This window comes from Acipenser ruthenus, chromosome 43, assembly GCF_902713425.1.
Source record: "Acipenser ruthenus chromosome 43, fAciRut3.2 maternal haplotype, whole genome shotgun sequence".
Taxonomy (NCBI): Eukaryota; Metazoa; Chordata; class Actinopteri; order Acipenseriformes; family Acipenseridae; genus Acipenser; species Acipenser ruthenus.
This window is the reverse complement of record NC_081231.1, coordinates 5,262,224-5,279,938: the sequence shown is the minus strand read 5'-3', so window position 1 is coordinate 5,279,938 and position 17,715 is coordinate 5,262,224. Positions and strand designations below refer to the sequence as shown.

Below are 17,715 nucleotides of genomic sequence, written 5' to 3'. Positions count from 1 at the left end.
AACCTGCTATTTCTAACATGAATATAATTTAATAGGAAGATCCACTGAGATGCAAGATCACAAGTTCAGAGATGTCCTGGCCTTGTGTTTATGGGAAGGGGAATTGTTGTTCAATTTGCCTGTTCAGTCACCTCTCACTAACAGTGCACTGGTTCTTTGGTTGAGTTCCGGACCAGTGCGTTTAATAAACCAGCGTTCACAGCTGGATGTTTAGTGTAGAGCTCCCAGGGTCACAGCTTATAGCTCATATCTCATAGCTGGATGTTTAGTGTAGAGCTCCCAGGGTCACAGCTTATAGCTCATATCTCATGGCTGGATGTTTAGTGTAGAAGTCCCAGGGTCACAGCTTATAGCTCATATCTCATAGCTGGATGTTTAGTGTAGAAGTCCCAGGGTCACAGCTTATAGCTCATATCTCATAGCTGGATGTTTAGTGTAGAAGTCCCAGGATCACAGCTTATAGCTCATATCTCATAGTTGGATGTTTAGTGTAGAAGTCCCAGGATCACAGCTTATAGCTCATTTCTCATAGCTGGATGTTTAGTGTAGAAGTCCCAGGGTCACAGCTTATAGCTCATATCTCATAGCTGGATGTTTAGTGTAGAAGTCCCAGGGTCACAGCTTATAGCTCATATCTCATAGCTGGATGTTTAGTGTAGAAGTCCCAGGGTCACAGCTTATAGCTCATATCTCATAGCTGTGCGCTGCTTCTTCTTCTACTAGGGTACTGTTTGAGTAAATGCTTGTTTGTTTCTAATTGCCAGTGTTTTGTTTTTCAGATGGCAGCTCTGTTGTTGGCTCTGATCAGCCCCTCATTGCCTCTCCTGGTGAAGATGTCATCCTCCCCTGTCACATCACCCCCAGTCTTAGTGCTGTGGACATGGAAGTGAGGTGGTTTAGACAGAAATTCAAGATCCCAGTTCATTTATATGAAGATCGAAGGGATCGCACAGATGTTCAGGACATTGACTATCGGGGCCGCACTGCTCTCTCTAGATTGGGGCTGCAGGAAGGCATTCTCTCTCTGAATCTGAGAAACCTCCGTCACACTGATAGCGGGGTCTATTCCTGCTATGCCACTGATGGAGTCTGGTATGGACAAGGAAAGACTGAACTGATAGTCAGAGGTCAGTGCTGAATTGCAATGTGTTTTCATCTGAAATAACACCTCCATATCCTGGAGACCTGGATGGTGAGTCTATCAGTGTGTGTCTCACTGTCTCTATTCCATAACAGCTCTGGGGACCCAGCCCTCAATCTCTATGGACTCTACACAAGGAGAGCAGACCCGGCTGGTGTGCAGATCAGAGGGGTGGGACCCTGAACCTGAAGTGATCTGGAGAGACAGGGATGGAAACAATGTGACATCAATGTCCAACACAACAGTGCAGAGGGACAGTCAGGGGCTCCTCAGTGTCAGCAGCTACATCAAAATCAAACAGCAGTCCAACGTGTTCTCCTGTCTGGTTAGAAGTAAAACACCAAAACCAGACTGGGAATCCAAACTCCACATATCCAGTGAGTATCACATGTTTGTGGATTGAGCCTGACTGACACTGACCATAGATTACAGTCATCATGATGGGGCATCAATATCTGAATCAAACACGAACTAGTGGACCAGTCAATATCTGAATCAAACACATGAACTAGTGGACCAGTCAATATCTGAATCAAACACATGAACTAGTGGACCAGTCAATATCTGAATCAAACACATGAACTAGTGGACCAGTCAATATCTGAATCAAACACATGAACTAGTGGACCAGTCAATATCTGAATCAAACACATGAACTAGTGGACCAGTCAATATCTGAATCAAACACATGAACTAGTGGGCCAGTCAATATCTGAATCAAACATATTTGTGGGGGGGGGGGGGTTATGGGCAGTCCTCCATTTTCGCTCTCAGGGGTGTTGGGAGGGGTGTGTGGATTGCTCACTATGAGGGGTGTGGTTCAGTGTTGGGAGGGGTGTGTGGAATGCTCACTATGAGGGGGTGTGGTTCAGTGTTGGGAGGGGTGTGTGGAATGCTCACTATGAGGGGTGTGGCTCAGTGTTAGGAGGGGTGTGTGGAATGCTCACTATGAGGGGTGTGTGGAATGCTCACTATGAGGGGGTGTGGCTCAGTGTTGGGAGGGGTGTGTGGAATGCTCACTATGAGGGGTGTGGTCAGTGTTGGGAGGGGTGTGTGGAATGCTCACTATGAGGGGTGTGGTCAGTGTTGGGAGGGGTGTGTGGAATGCTCACTATGAGGGGGTGTGGTCAGTGTTGGGAGGGGTGTGTGGAATGCTCACTATGAGGGGGTGTGGCTCAGTGTTGTGAGGGGTGTGTGGAATGCTCACTATGAGGGGGTGTGGCTCAGTGTTGGGAGGGGTGTGTGGAATGCTCACTATGAGGGGGTGTGGTCAGTGTTGGGAGGGGTGTGTGGAATGCTCACTATGAGGGGTGTGGTCAGTGTTGGGAGGGGTGTGTGGAATGCTCACTATGAGGGGTGTGGTCAGTGTTGGGAGGGGTGTGTGGATTGCTCACTATGAGGGGTGTGGCTCAGTGTTGGGAGGGGTGTGTGGAATGCTCACTATGAGGGGGTGTGGCTCAGTGTTGGGAGGGGTGTGTGGAATGCTCACTATGAGGGGGTGTGGTCAGTGTTGGGAGGGGTGTGTGGAATGCTCACTATGAGGGGTGTGGTCAGTGTTGGGAGGGGTGTGTGGAATGCTCACTATGAGGGGTGTGGTCAGTGTTGGGGGGGGGTGTGGAATGCTCACTATGGTGGGTGTGGTCAATGTTGTGTTTGTTCCAGTGTGTTGAGCTGCTGTGTTGTTTTCCAGGTGATTTTTTCCCAGGAGTCTCTGGATGGATGGTGGCTTTCTTCTTGACTTTAGCTCTCAGTATTGGAGCCATTCCTCTGCTGGTGATACAATGGAGAAGAATGGATGGTATGAACTTTATCATTATCATGAGGCATTTCATATAGCTCTGTGCATTTTAAACATGTCAAACAGGTTTACAATAATATGGACTGTTCTGTTTTACTTCTAGCCATGGAGAGAAAGCTTGAGCCTATGGGTAAGTAAAGCACTTAATGAAGAGATGCTGAAAACCCATTCCAGGTTTCTGCAGCAGTATCTTAAACTACCACACCCATGAATAAAGACATCCCTGGACCGGAAATCCAACTCACTAGAAATGATTATAAATAATAAGTAAATAATAATAAATATAATTGTTTTTATACATTGCAATTGTTATTTTATTGTTTCCAGGACCCTCTTGTAAATGAGACCTGATTAAATAAATTAATAAATTTAATCTCCTGGTTAAATCAGTTAATCTATTCAAATTTAAATTTAAAAAAGTTGAGGGTTTTTTTGGACATAAAGGTTTAGGAATATAAATATTTCCTTATGCAGGGATGTTGAAAATTGTAGCAATTTTAGTTTGTATGTTTCATATACTTTGCAGACAGCAGATTCATTTTCACATGGACATCCTGTTCATTTAACTAGTTGTGTTTTTCATACTGCAATTTAATCTGTACTGGAGCTGAAATAATGACACACTGTTCTGTCTGATTCATTTTAATCTGTACTGGAGCTGAAATAACCACACACTGTTCTGTCTGATTCATTTTAATCTGTACTGGAGCTGAAATAATCACACACTGTTCTGTCTGATTCATTTTAATCTGTACTGGAGCTGAAATAATCACACACTGTTCTGTCTGATTCATTTTAATCTGTACTGGAGCTGAAATAACCACACACTGTTCTGTCTGATTCATTTTTTTAGCTGCTAAGTGCCTTCGTAAGGAACTTGGTAAGAATTGTTTGTCTAACTTTATTTTCAGAATTACCAGAAAACTTTCTATCCTTCTATCTGTCTTTGTTTTGTCAGCATGAGGAAGCTGGGGGTGGGGTATGTTATTTTGCTATGCTGATTGTACTTTAGTGTGAGTTCACTTGCCTGTGTGTTTATGCTACACATGATAACATTGTATCCAGCACCTCAGTGGTTATGAGCAGAGCAGAGCAGTGAGTTCATAGCCAGGTAACCCCACTGCAGGGACCTAATCCTGATTCAATGTGCAAACTGGAGAGTGTCCACACTGCATCCTGCCATGTCCCCCGTGCTGTGATTCTGAACAGAGCACATGCTGGACTCTGATCTGGTTACCACTGGCCAGTACATGGACAGGGTTAACAAATCAAGAGAGACTGTCCTCCCCTTTAAATCAAGAGAGACTGACCTCCCCTTTAAATCAAGAGAGACTGACCTCCCCTTTAAATCAAGAGAGACTGACCTCCCCTTTAAATCAAGAGAGACTGACCTCCCCTTTAAATCAAGAGAGACTGACCTCCCCTTTAAATCAAGAGAGACTGACCTCCCCTTTAAATCAAGAGAGACTGACCTCCCCTTTAATGTAGAAAACAAGCGTTTCCTGGGATTGTCAATCATATTACAATAAGCTTTCTTTATTTCCATTATAACAAACATCCCCATAACTGTACAATATGGACCATTTCTTTACTGGACCTGCTTAAGGATATCTCATGTCAGTCACAGTTAGATTAGCTGCTTAATACACAGTGTGATCTATTATTCAGTGTTATTCAATAGATGATTTTAGACCTCCATCTTCAGAATGTAACCCAGCTCTCTTCTTTTCACAGAGTCTATGAGACCGGTCCCTAAATCAGGTATGTAGAGTGTGTGGAAATCCACAGCCTGTCTCACCCCAGCACAGCCCTGCCGGTTAGTGTGTGCTGCACATCTTCTGAACTGTAGAAAGTACAGGAGGAGTGATTGTAAAGTAATGCTCTCTTTATTTCTGTGTTCTAGAATGGAAGTGGATCCTCAGCTCAGCAGGTATGTGTCTCTTCAATATGTGTGTATATATGTGTGTGTGTGTGTGTGTGTGTGTGTGTGTGTGTGTGTGTTCATACGCCCCTCTCTCCTCTCCCTCTTCCACCCCTGTCCTCTCTCTGCTTCTCTCTCTCCCCCTGCAGTTTCCTTCTCTTTTCTCCTCTCCTATTATCCCTGCTGACATGTGTAATAATATTTGTGTTTTATGTTACTTGGTACAAGCATTCTTTAACACAAATCATCAGTATGAGAATCTGGAGCCTGTCTGTCTGCATGTAGATACACTCCTCCCTCCCCCTTCCTTCTTCCTCCCTTTCATTCTCTCCATTCCCCTCCTCTTCCTCTCTCTCTTCTCTTCCCTCCCTGTCTCTTTCCCCTTCTCACCCTCTTCCCCCTCCTTCCCCCTGCCCCTCCCCTCTGATTGTATTGTCAGTGAGGATGCATATCCCAGGTGTCATGCACAGTATACACTACAGGTCCCCTCTCCCCCTGCCCCTCTCCTCTGATTGTATTCTCAGTGAGGATGCATATCCCAGGTGTCATGCACAGTATACACTACAGGTCCACTCTCCCCCTGCCCCTCCCCTCTGATTGTATTGTCAGTGGTGATGCATATCCCAGGTGACATGCACAGTATACACTACAGGTCCCCTCTCCCCTGCCCCTCCCCTCTGATTGTATTGTCAGTGAGGATGCATATCCCAGGTGACATGCACAGTATACACTACAGGTCCACTCTCCCCCTGCCCCTCCCCTCTGATTGTATTGTCAGTGAGGATGCATATCCCAGGTGACATGCACAGTATACACTACAGGTCCACTCTCCCCCTGCCCCTCCCCTCTGATTGTATTGTCAGTGAGGATGCATATCCCAGGTGTCATGCACAGTATACACTACAGGTCCACTCTCCCCCTGCCCCTCCCCTCTGATTGTATTGTCAGTGGTGATGCATATCCCAGGTGACATGCACAGTATACACTACAGGTCCACTCTCCCCCTGCACCTCCCCTCTGATTGTATTGTCAGTGGTGATGCATATCCCAGGTGACATGCACAGTATACACTACAGGTCCACTCTCCCCCTGCCCCTCCCCTCTGATTGTATTGTCAGTGAGGATGCATATCCCAGGTGACATGCACAGTATACGCTACAGGTCCACTCTCCCCCTGCCCCTCCCCTCTGATTATTATTATTATTATTATTATTATTATTATTATTATTATTATTATTATTTATTTCTTAGCAGACGCCCTTATCCAGGGCAACTTAAAATCGTAAGCAAATACATTTCAAGTGTTACAATACAAGTAATACAATAAGAGCAAGAAATACAATAACTTTTGTTCAAGCAAAGTACAAGTGTGACAAACCACAATTCAATAATACAGCAGATAATAGTGATAGTTACTTCAGGATATGATTAAATAGTGATAGTTACATCAGGATATGATTAAATACAAAGTACTACAGGTTAAACACTTGGCAGATTACAGTATTCTGAAGTACAGGATTAAATGCAGTAAAATAGGGGGCAGATAAGAGCAAAATAAAGCACATTTACATGAAGGGTGATAGTGTCCCAGGATACAAACAGAGGAGTTCTACAGGTGCTGTTTGAAGAGGTGAGTCTTAAGGAGGCGCCGGAATGTGGTCAGGAGGATGCATATCCCAGGTGTCATGCACAGTATACACTACAGGTCCACTCTCCCCCTGCCCCTCCCCTCTGATTGTATTGTCAGTGAGGATGCATATCCCAGGTGACATGCACAGTATACACTACAGGTCCACTCTCCCCCTGCCCCTCTCCTCTGATTGTATTGTCAGTGAGGATGCATATCCCAGGTGACATGCACAGTATACACTACAGGTCCACTCTCCCCGTGCCCCTCCCCTCTGATTGTATTGTCAGTGGTGATGCATATCCCAGGTGACATGCACAGTATACACTACAGGTCCACTCTCCCCCTGCCCCTCCCCTCTGATTGTATTGTCAGTGAGGATGCATATCCCAGGTGACATGCACAGTATACACTACAGGTCCACTCTCCCCCTGCCCCTCCCCTCTGATTGTATTGTCAGTGGTGATGCATATCCCAGGTGACATGCACAGTATACACTACAGGTCCACTCTCCCCCTGCCCCTCCCCTCTGATTGTATTGTCAGTGGTGATGCATATCCCAGGTGACATGCACAGTATACACTACAGGTCCACTCTCCCCGTGCCCCTCCCCTCTGATTGTATTGTCAGTGGTGATGCATATCCCAGGTGACATGCACAGTATACGCTACAGGTCCACTCTCCCCCTGGGTTCCCCCTCCACCTTCCTCCCTTTCCCTCACTATCTGATTATGATGAAATTTGGTACAAAATCTGGAGCCTGTCTGACCCTCCCTGCCTCTCCTTTATTCTATTCTCCTCTCCTCACCTCTCTCTCCTATGCTCTCCTTTCTTCTGCCTCCCTTTCTCCACTGTCCCCCTCTCTTTCTCCCTTTCTCTCTTCCTCTCTCAGATGACAGGTAAATACTCCCTCTCTCCTCCTTCCCTCTCTCCCTTCTCCCACTATCCTGTCCCACTCTCCACACTATCTCTCCTCTATTCCTCTCTATCCCTCTCTTCTCCCTTACCTCTTTAAATATTCTCCCCTGACCTCTCCCTCTTTTCTTTTCTCTTCCCCATTTTCTCTCTCACTTCCCTCTCTTCCCCTTCTCTCACTTCCTCTGTCCCTCCCCTCTCTCACCCTCTCTTTCTCTCCCATTGACATTGTTGAACACAAATTATCTCTGGAGTCTATGTGTAGATACATGTGCACCTCTCTCTCTTACACGCCTCCCCCACCTCCAGTCCTCAATTTTCCTCAGCTATACTTTAACACTAATTAGAGAGTATCAGCCTGTCTTCCTGTCTCTCTTCTCACCCTCTCACTCTATTCCTCTTTTCCCTCTATCTCACCTCTCACTCTCATCGCCATGTCATTGCTTCCCCATTTACTCTTTGTCTTCCTGCCCTCTCCATCTCTTTCTCTCACATTCCCCATCTCTTCTCCTTCCCCTCTTATCCCTCTCCTTTCCTCTCTTCCACTCTGCCTTTCTCCTCCCTTTCCCTTTCTACCCATTTCCTCCTCATAGCCTTTCACCTCTCCATCTCTATCCCTCTCTTTTAGCCTCCCCCTCTGTAGATGTACAGCAGGTCGTGTTGCTCTCTAGCTCTGTTCCTATTATTATTATTATTATTATTATTATTATTTCCTATTTCTGTGACTCTGGACTCTGATACAGCACAGCCCTGACTCTCCCTCCTCTCTCCCTCTTCCACTGTGACGGGACCCTGATACAGCACAGCCCTGACTCTCCCTCCTCTCTCCCTCTTCCACTGTGACGGGACCCTGATACAGCACAGCCCTGACTCTCACTCCTCTCTCCCTCTCTGCTCCACAGTTGATGTGACTCTGGACCCTGATACAGCACAGCCCGAGCTCACCCTGTCTGCGGAGTGGAAACAAGTGAGACGGGGAGAGACATGGCAGGATCTCCCTCATAATCCAGAGAGATTTGATTACTGGTCCTGTGTGCTGGGCAGGGAGGGCTTCACCTCAGGGAGACACTACTGGCAGGTGAAGGTGCAGGGGAATCAATGGTGGAGATTAGGAGTCAGCAGAGGGTCTGCCCCGAGGAAGGGGGAGTTCAGCACAACCCCCCAGCAGGGTTACTGGGCTGTGTGGTGGGGGAGTGGAGTGGATGAGTTCACTGCTCTCACTGACCCCCGGACCCCCCTCCCCCTGAGCCTGAAGCCCCAGAAGCTGGGGGTGTATCTGGATTATGAGGAAAGGCGGCTCTCGTTTTACAATGTGGAGACCAGATCTCACATCTACACTTTCACTGATATGGAGTTCAATCCCAATGATAAACTCTATCCATTCTTCTATACTTACAGTAATACAGACCTTGTGCTCGAGTCCCCTAACCCTAACCCTGAGCCTGTCAGTGCTGCAGATTAAACACACACTGCTGTCTGTCCTCTTCACTTTCACTGACACTCTCTCTGCACTCTTCTGGGCTGATGATAAGAAATCCTCTCTTCCACCTTCTTACTCTGAGCCCCTCCTCTTTATTTCTCTACACCTCTACTACTCTCCTGCCCTGTATCCCTCCTTCTTTCTCCTCCACCTCTCTCCGTCTCCAGATCCCTCTCTCTCCTCTTCTGCTGTCCTCTCTCCCCTCTCTGTTGGCTCTCCTCTCTCCTCTCCATCCTGCCATCTCCTCTCCCTCTCACCACCATGCCCTCTACTCTCTCCCTCTCCTCCCTGCCTTCTCTACTCTCCCTCTCCTCCCTGCCCTCTCTCCTCTCCTCTCCCCTCTTTTAATATTGTCATATAGCCAGGGAATCTAGGTCACGGGAGAGAGCAGTCTTTTGCTACCTTTACACCTGCACACCCGAGCCGAGCCGGTGACGAGTCGAGCCAACCTGGTACGGCTCGGGTAGCTTGAGTTGCGTTTACACTAGAGAAAGGCGAGCCGAGCTGAGAGACGTCACACATAATGAACGTGCTGAGTCGATTACATTAAATGTCACAGACTGCAAAAATAGAACAAAGCATTCATTTAATAAAATCTTTTTTTACCATGGATTTATTATTATTATTATTGCAGAGAAGTACTGAAAATGTGTGGTGGGGGGGAGGCGTACCTAAACAAAGGAAGCAAAGACGGGGGACCATATTAAACGTATACATAATAACGTGCTCGGGAATATAATGCTCCTACAGCATGTCCCCCAATTCCCTATACAAGTGCAATATTTCTATAGTAAATACAGTACCGGTGTTCAAACTGTAAACAACTTCTCAGTGTAACTTCCGTTTCTGTCTCTCCCTTTTGATACAGTATCTGAACTGAAGAAAAGATGCGCTGGCACTTTATAACACAGACATCTTATTCAGCATTCATTTTATAACTAAGTAAATATTAGGTCTGTAACGTGGTTATCTTTCCTAATCTATTAACTTTTTTGCTGCGAGAGGAGCTGCAGCTTTCTCCGGGAGATGAGACACTTCAGCCTGCTTTGGCCCCGAGCCAGATTCAGATATGTTGCAGGGCTGGAGTTTCACAGCTTGGTTCCGGCTCGGCTTGGTTATTTGCTAGTGTAAATACTCCCGTCACGGTACGGGTGTGCTAGTGTAAACGGGGTATTAGTTAGAGTAAAATTGACTCACAGACTGAGAGAGAGGAGCTCAGAGGAAGAACTTAAACACCAGCTCCAATGAAACCAGCGAAAACACCCCAATAATTCAACATACTTGGAAGAAAACTGAAATATTGTTTAAGGAACTCTATTAACCTACATCTCTGCTGAAGAAAGTGGAAGTTAACAATCAATGAGTTAATGATGGGCTGAGTTGTCTGACCAAGAAAGGACATCTCAATGTGAAGAGGGTTTTTCTTATTGAACAAAGACCTGAACAGGACAACGGCCAAAGTCATCACCCCAGGAATCAACACTGTGAATCAAATTGAGTATTCAACATGAAACTAGAAGATTAGAAAAGAGTCACTGAAGAGATACTTGGGGAATGGAATGAATGCATGTTTGCAGAAAGGCTGGTTCTTGTGAAATATAAAGGGGTGTACGATATCTAGCACATTGTTTCAACTAACAAAGGGGCTGGAATAACATTGTATGGGAGTGATTTTACAAGTATACAGAGGGAGGATCAATAGCAATCCAAGAGATTGAGTGAAGGGGCTGGAATAATATTACATGGGAGTGATTTAACAAGTATACAGAGGGAGGGTCAATAGCGATCTAAGAGATTGAGTGAAGGGGCTGGAATAATATTACATGGGAGTGATTTAACAAGTATACAGAGGGAGGGTCAATAGCGATCCAAGAGACTGAGTGAAGGGGCTGGAATAATATTACATGGGAGTGATTTAACAAGTATACAGAGGGAGGATCAATAGCGATCCAAGAGATTGAGTGAAGGGGCTGGAATAATATTACATGGGAGTGATTTAACAAGTATACAGAGGGAGGATCAATAGCGATCCAAGAGATTGAGTGAAGGGGCTGGAATAAATAAGAACAAGTGAAGTGGGGTTAAGTTTCTGTTCCGTGGATTCTAATTAAAATAAATATAATTAACAACAGATTGATGAATAATGAATTACGATCTCTTAATATCTTAATCAGATTTCACTGAAATGTATATTTTAATATTTACTGATTGGGTATTCACTCAAACAGTTATCCTGTTTGGATATTCATATTACTTGATTATTGATTTAAGAATATTGCTCATCCTATATAAAAAAATTCTAGACAATAGATGAATGCATAGATGTATACAAGATATAAAGGTGATGTAGATGAATGCATTATTTTCCATGTAATCAATATTTACACTGAAGCTGAGATGTTCCCTGAATATTATTCATTGCTAAACTGATTTCTGCTATTTTGATATGAATCTTCTGTTCTGTTTTTGTAGCGTATCCATTTTCTATCTTTCTTGATAAAAATGTATACAAGATATAAAGGTGTTGTGTGATTTACTGCTCAATTGTTTACCTCGGCAATCTTGAACTCATGAAAAGGAAGACATTTATGACAGCTAATTCAATTAGACCATTACAAATACTGTATGAATGAATCATATCCTTAAAGTGTACATTTTACTTGTGATTCTTCCCACATAACTCTCAACAATAAAGACGCTGTTGGGTCCATGAGCAGATTCTTCACAGAGACACAATGGAACAGCTTGCTGTACGAGTTACAAAACCAAGATAAAATGAGAGCTACACACATGCCATTCAAGAAGATACATAATGACAACATTGTTAATTACAAGTAATCCAGTATCTCCCTAAAATTTAATAGCATCAATAAGAGGGCTTTGCTATATTTGTTATTTAACATTTTTCACTATTTTATTTTTGTAGTGTTGTAAAGGGTAGCATCAGATTCATCGTGTGTAAAGACTTTCTTCCAAATCAGCTTTGTGTAGTGGGGTTCATTATTCTGTTTAGTCTGTATTAATACTAGTAATAATAATAAAATTAGTTTTGAATGCCCTTTGAACTGTAACTCTTATGTGTAAATATTATATGACAAAGTGTGTGTTAGAAGTTAAGATTCCAGCCCTGGATGTTTTGGGTGTATTTGTGGTGGTGGGTGGCAGGGATTGGGTTAATTCCTATCCCTGCCAAATACATGTGCAGAATGTGGCCAGGTGTTGATTGAATTATTAATTGTCAATCAACCCTGGCCACATGGTATTTAAGTGAGACAGTAGGTCCATTGCTGGAGGAACTGCCTGGGAGAGGGGAGACCACATGGAAGGTCTGTTTGGCGGTTGTGGTTCTTTGCTTTGTTTTTGTAAGTCAGTGAAGGCATTGCTCAGCCTGACTCTTAATGTTTCATTTGTATTTTTGTATAACCCTTTGGTTTGGCCCTGTGCCTATTTGTGTATTGTACTGCCCATGATTTACAGCAGCTCCCATATATGATTCAAGTCCTCCTCTGCTTGTGTATCCAGAGGGTTTGTGTTGTTGGTGTTGGTAGCTGCATGCCCACCTTTGCCAAGCCGTGTTTTAACATAATCTTCAGGTTTGAATGATACCAGCGGCGGAGCGACTAATCTGATGAACAGGAGTGATGACGCTGCTGTTAAGAGCTCTAATTTCTTTAGTGTTTCACAATCACATCCTGAACTATCTTGTTGTAGTACAGTTTCGTCACTTGATTAATGGAACAGGAAAGCATTTTTTGTTGGGTGCTATGTATATAGAGTTCTTTAAGAAAAAGATTAATTCATGAGGCTCATCATTTGCAAATTGTACAATTATCGCCTGTTAAACAAAAAGGTATCAGATCTGCTTCTCAAAGCATCATTCAAACAAGGATCCAACTCGGAAATCACATCTCTTCCCTATGATAAACCTACCAGCACTTCAAGTTGACATGGTTTCATGTTTTTATTTTAAATCGATAGCAGAGTGATTTCCAGGCTGACATGGTTTTTATTTTAAATTGATAGCAGAGTGATTTCCAAGCGGACGTGGTTTTTATTTTAAATCGATAGAGTGATTTCCAAACTGACGTGGTTTTTATTTTAAATCGATAGCAGAGTGATTTCCAGGCTGACATGGTTTTTATTTTAAATCGATAGCAGAGTGATTTCCAAGCGGACATGGTTTTTATTTTAAATCGATAGCAGAGTGATTTCCAAGCTGACGTGGTTTTTATTTTAAATCGATAGCAGAGTGATTTCCAAGCTGACGTGGTTTTTATTTTAAATCGATAGCAAAGTGATTTCCAAGCGGACATGGTTTTTATTTTAAATTGATTTCCAGGCTGACATGGTTTTTATTTTAAATCGATAGCAGAGTGATTTCCAAGCTGACGTGGTTTTTATTTTAAATCGATAGCAGAGTGATTTCCAAGCTGACGTGGTTTTTATTTTAAATTGATTTCCAGGCTGACGTGGTTTTTATTTTAAATCGATAGCAGAGTGATTTCCAAGCTGACGTGGTTTTTATTTTAAATCGATAGCAAAGTGATTTCCAAGCGGACATGGTTTTTATTTTAAATTGATTTCCAGGCAGACATGGTTTTTATTTTAAATCGATAGCAGAGTGATTTCCAAGCGGACGTGGTTTTTATTTTAAATCGATAGCAGAGTGATTTCCAGGCTGACGTGGTTTTTATTTTAAATCGATAGCAGAGTGATTTCCAAGCGGACGTGGTTTTTATTTTAAATCGATAGCAGAGTGATTTTCAAGCTGATGTGGTTTTTATTTTAAATCGATAGCAGAGTGATTTCCAGGCTGACGTGGTTTTTATTTTAAATTGATTTCCAGGCTGACGTGGTTTTTATTTTAAATCGATAGCAGAGTGATTTCCAAGCTGACGTGGTTTTTATTTTAAATTGATTTCCAGGCTGACGTGGTTTTTATTTTAAATCGATAGCAGAGTGATTTCCAAGCTGACGTGGTTTTTATTTTAAATTGATTTCCAGGCTGACGTGGTTTTTATTTTAAATCGATAGCAGAGTGATTTCCAAGCTGACATGGTTTTTATTTTAAATTGATTTCCAGACTGACATGGTTTTTATTTTAAATTGATTTCCAGGCTGACGTGGTTTTTATTTTAAATCAATAGCAGAGTGATTTCCAGGCTGACGTGGTTTTTATTTTAAATTGATTTCCAGGCTGACATGGTTTTTATTTTAAATTGATTTCCAGGCTGACGTGGTTTTTATTTTAAATCGATAGCAGAGTGATTTCCAAGCGGACGTGGTTTTTATTTTAAATCGATAGCAGAGTGATTTCCAGGCTGACGTGGTTTTTATTTTAAATCGATAGCAGTGATTTCAAAGATGACGTGGTTTTTATTTTAAATCGATAGCAGAGTGATTTTCAAGCTGATGTGGTTTTTATTTTAAATCGATAGCAGAGTGATTTCCAGGCTGACGTGGTTTTTATTTTAAATCGATAGCAGAGTGATTTCCAGGCTGACGTGGTTTTTATTTTAAATCGATAGCAGAGTGATTTCCAAGCTGACGTGGTTTTTATTTTAAATTGATTTCCAGGCTGACATGGTTTTTATTTTAAATCGATAGCAGAGTGATTTCCAGGCTGACGTGGTTTTTATTTTAAAATGATTTCCAGGCTGACGTGGTTTTTATTTTAAATCGATAGCAGAGTGATTTCCAGGCTGACGTGGTTTTTATTTTAAATCTATAGCAGAGTGATTTCCAAGCTGACATGGTTTTTATTTTAAATTGATTTCCAAGCTGACGTGGTTTTTATTTTAAATCGATAGAGTGATTTCCAGGCTGACATGGTTTTTATTTTAAATTGATTTCCAGGCTGACATGGTTTTTATTTTAAATCGATAGCAGAGTGATTTCCAGGTTGACATGGTTTTTATTTTAAATTGATTTCCAGGCTGACGTGGTTTTTATTTTAAATCGATAGCAGAGTGATTTCCAGGCTGACGTGGTTTTTATTTTAAATTGATTTCCAGGCTGACATGGTTTTTATTTTAAATTGATTTCCAGGCTGACGTGGTTTTTATTTTAAATCGATAGCAGAGTGATTTCCAGGCTGACATGGTTTTATTTTAAATCGATAGCAGAGTGATTTCCAGGCTGACGTGGTTTTTATTTTAAATTGATTTCCAGGCTGACATGGTTTTTATTTTAAATTGATTTCCAGGCTGACGTGGTTTTTATTTTAAATCGATAGCAGAGTGATTTCCAAGCTGACATGGTTTTTATTTTAAATTGATTTCCAGGCTGACATGGTTTTTATTTTAAATCGATAGCAGAGTGATTTCCAGGTTGACATGGTTTTTATTTTAAATTGATTTCCAGGCTGACGTGGTTTTTATTTTAAATCGATAGCAGAGTGATTTCCAGGCTGACGTGGTTTTTATTTTAAAATGATTTCCAGGCTGACATGGTTTTTATTTTAAATTGATTTCCAGGCTGACGTGGTTTTTATTTTAAATCGATAGCAGAGTGATTTCCAGGCTGACGTGGTTTTTATTTTAAATATATAGAGTGATTTCCAAGCTGACGTGGTTTTTATTTTAAATCGATAGCAGAGTGATTTCCAGGCTGACATGGTTTTATTTTAAATCGATAGCAGAGTGATTTCCAGGCTGACGTGGTTTTTATTTTAAATTGATTTCCAGGCTGACATGGTTTTTATTTTAAATTGATTTCCAGGCTGACGTGGTTTTTATTTTAAATCGATAGCAGAGTGATTTCCAAGCTGACGTGGTTTTTATTTTAAATCGATAGCAGAGTGATTTCCAAGCTGACGTGGTTTTTATTTTAAATCGATAGCAGAGTGATTTCCAGGCTGACGTGGTTTTTATTTTAAATCGATAGCAGAGTGATTTCCAAGCTGACGTGGTTTTTATTTTAAATCGATAGCAGAGTGATTTCCAAGCTGACGTGGTTTTTATTTAAAATCGATAGCAGAGTGATTTCCAAGCTGACGTGGTTTTTATTTTAAATTGATTTCCAGGCTGACGTGGTTTTTATTTTAAATCGATAGCAGAGTGATTTTCAAGCTGATGTGGTTTTTATTTTAAATCGATAGCAGAGTGATTTCCAAGCTAACGTGGTTTTTATTTTAAATTGATTTCCAGGCTGACATGGTTTTTATTTTAAATCGATAGCAGAGTGATTTCCAGGCTGACATGGTTTTTATTTCAAATCGATAGCAGAGTGATTTTCAAGCTGATGTGGTTTTTATTTTAAATCGATAGCAGAGTGATTTCCAGGCTGACATGGTTTTTATTTTAAATCGATAGCAGAGTGATTTTCAAGCTGATGTGGTTTTTATTTTAAATCGATAGCAGAGTGATTTCCAAGCTGACGTGGTTTTTATTTTAAATCGATAGCAGAGTGATTTTTCAAGCTGATGTGGTTTTTATTTTAAATCGATTTCCAGGCTGACATGGTTTTTATTTTAAATCGATAGCAGAGTGATTTCCAAGCTGACGTGGTTTTTATTTTAAATCGATAGCAGAGTGATTTCCAGGCTGACATGGTTTTTATTTTAAATCGATAGCAGAGTGATTTCCAAGCTGACATGGTTTTTATTTTAAATCGATAGAGTGATTTCCAGGCTGACATGGTTTTTATTTTAAATTGATTTCCAGGCTGACATGGTTTTTATTTTAAATCGATAGCAGAGTGATTTCCAAGCTGACGTGGTTTTTATTTTAAATCGATAGCAGAGTGATTTCCAAGCTGACATGGTTTTTATTTTAAATCGATAGCAGAGTGATTTCCAGGTTGACATGGTTTTTATTTTAAATTGATTTCCAGGCTGACATGGTTTTTATTTTAAATTGATTTCCAGGCTGACGTGGTTTTTATTTTAAATCGATAGCAGAGTGATTTCCAGGCTGACGTGGTTTTTATTTTAAATCGATAGCAGAGTGATTTCCAAGCGGACGTGGTTTTTATTTTAAATCGATAGAGTGATTTTCAAGCTGATGTGGTTTTTATTTTAAATCGATAGCAGAGTGATTTCCAAGCGGACGTGGTTTTTATTTTAAATTGATTTCCAAGCTGATGTGGTTTTTATTTTAAATCGATAGCAGAGTGATTTCCAGGCTGACGTGGTTTTTATTTTAAATCGATAGCAGAGTGATTTCCAAGCTGACGTGGTTTTTATTTTAAATTGATTTCCAGGCTGACATGGTTTTTATTTTAAATCGATAGCAGAGTGATTTCCAAGCTGACGTGGTTTTTATTTTAAATCGATAGCAAAGTGATTTCCAAGCGGACATGGTTTTTATTTTAAATTGATTTCCAGGCAGACATGGTTTTTATTTTAAATCGATAGCAGAGTGATTTCCAAGCGGACGTGGTTTTTATTTTAAATCGATAGCAGAGTGATTTCCAGGCTGACGTGGTTTTTATTTTAAATCGATAGCAGAGTGATTTCCAAGCGGACGTGGTTTTTATTTTAAATCGATAGCAGAGTGATTTTCAAGCTGATGTGGTTTTTATTTTAAATCGATAGCAGAGTGATTTCCAGGCTGACGTGGTTTTTATTTTAAATTGATTTCCAGGCTGACGTGGTTTTTATTTTAAATCGATAGCAGAGTGATTTCCAAGCTGACGTGGTTTTTATTTTAAATTGATTTCCAGGCTGACGTGGTTTTTATTTTAAATCGATAGCAGAGTGATTTCCAAGCTGACGTGGTTTTTATTTTAAATTGATTTCCAGGCTGACGTGGTTTTTATTTTAAATCGATAGCAGAGTGATTTCCAAGCTGACATGGTTTTTATTTTAAATTGATTTCCAGACTGACATGGT

At 41.5% G+C, this 17,715-nt stretch overlaps 1 protein-coding gene across 4 annotated transcripts in view; it reads left to right on the top strand.

Annotated features, from left to right (window-relative positions):
* Positions 1-17,715, top strand: part of LOC117970363 (butyrophilin subfamily 1 member A1-like) — a 184,794-nt gene that overhangs the window by 22,100 nt on the left and 144,979 nt on the right. Inside the window, exons 2-6 of one of the 4 annotated variants that reach the window (XM_059011825.1) lie at positions 780-1,127; positions 1,237-1,518; positions 2,832-2,939; positions 3,043-3,069; positions 3,793-3,819. The exons of 2 other annotated variants lie outside the window; for them this stretch is intronic. In XM_059011825.1, the coding sequence (XP_058867808.1) occupies positions 780-1,127; positions 1,237-1,518; positions 2,832-2,939; positions 3,043-3,069; positions 3,793-3,819 (792 nt within the window). The remainder of the gene's footprint in view (positions 1-779; positions 1,128-1,236; positions 1,519-2,831; positions 2,940-3,042; positions 3,070-3,792; positions 3,820-17,715) is intronic. One more of the 4 variants, XM_059011826.1, reaches the window with a different exon arrangement.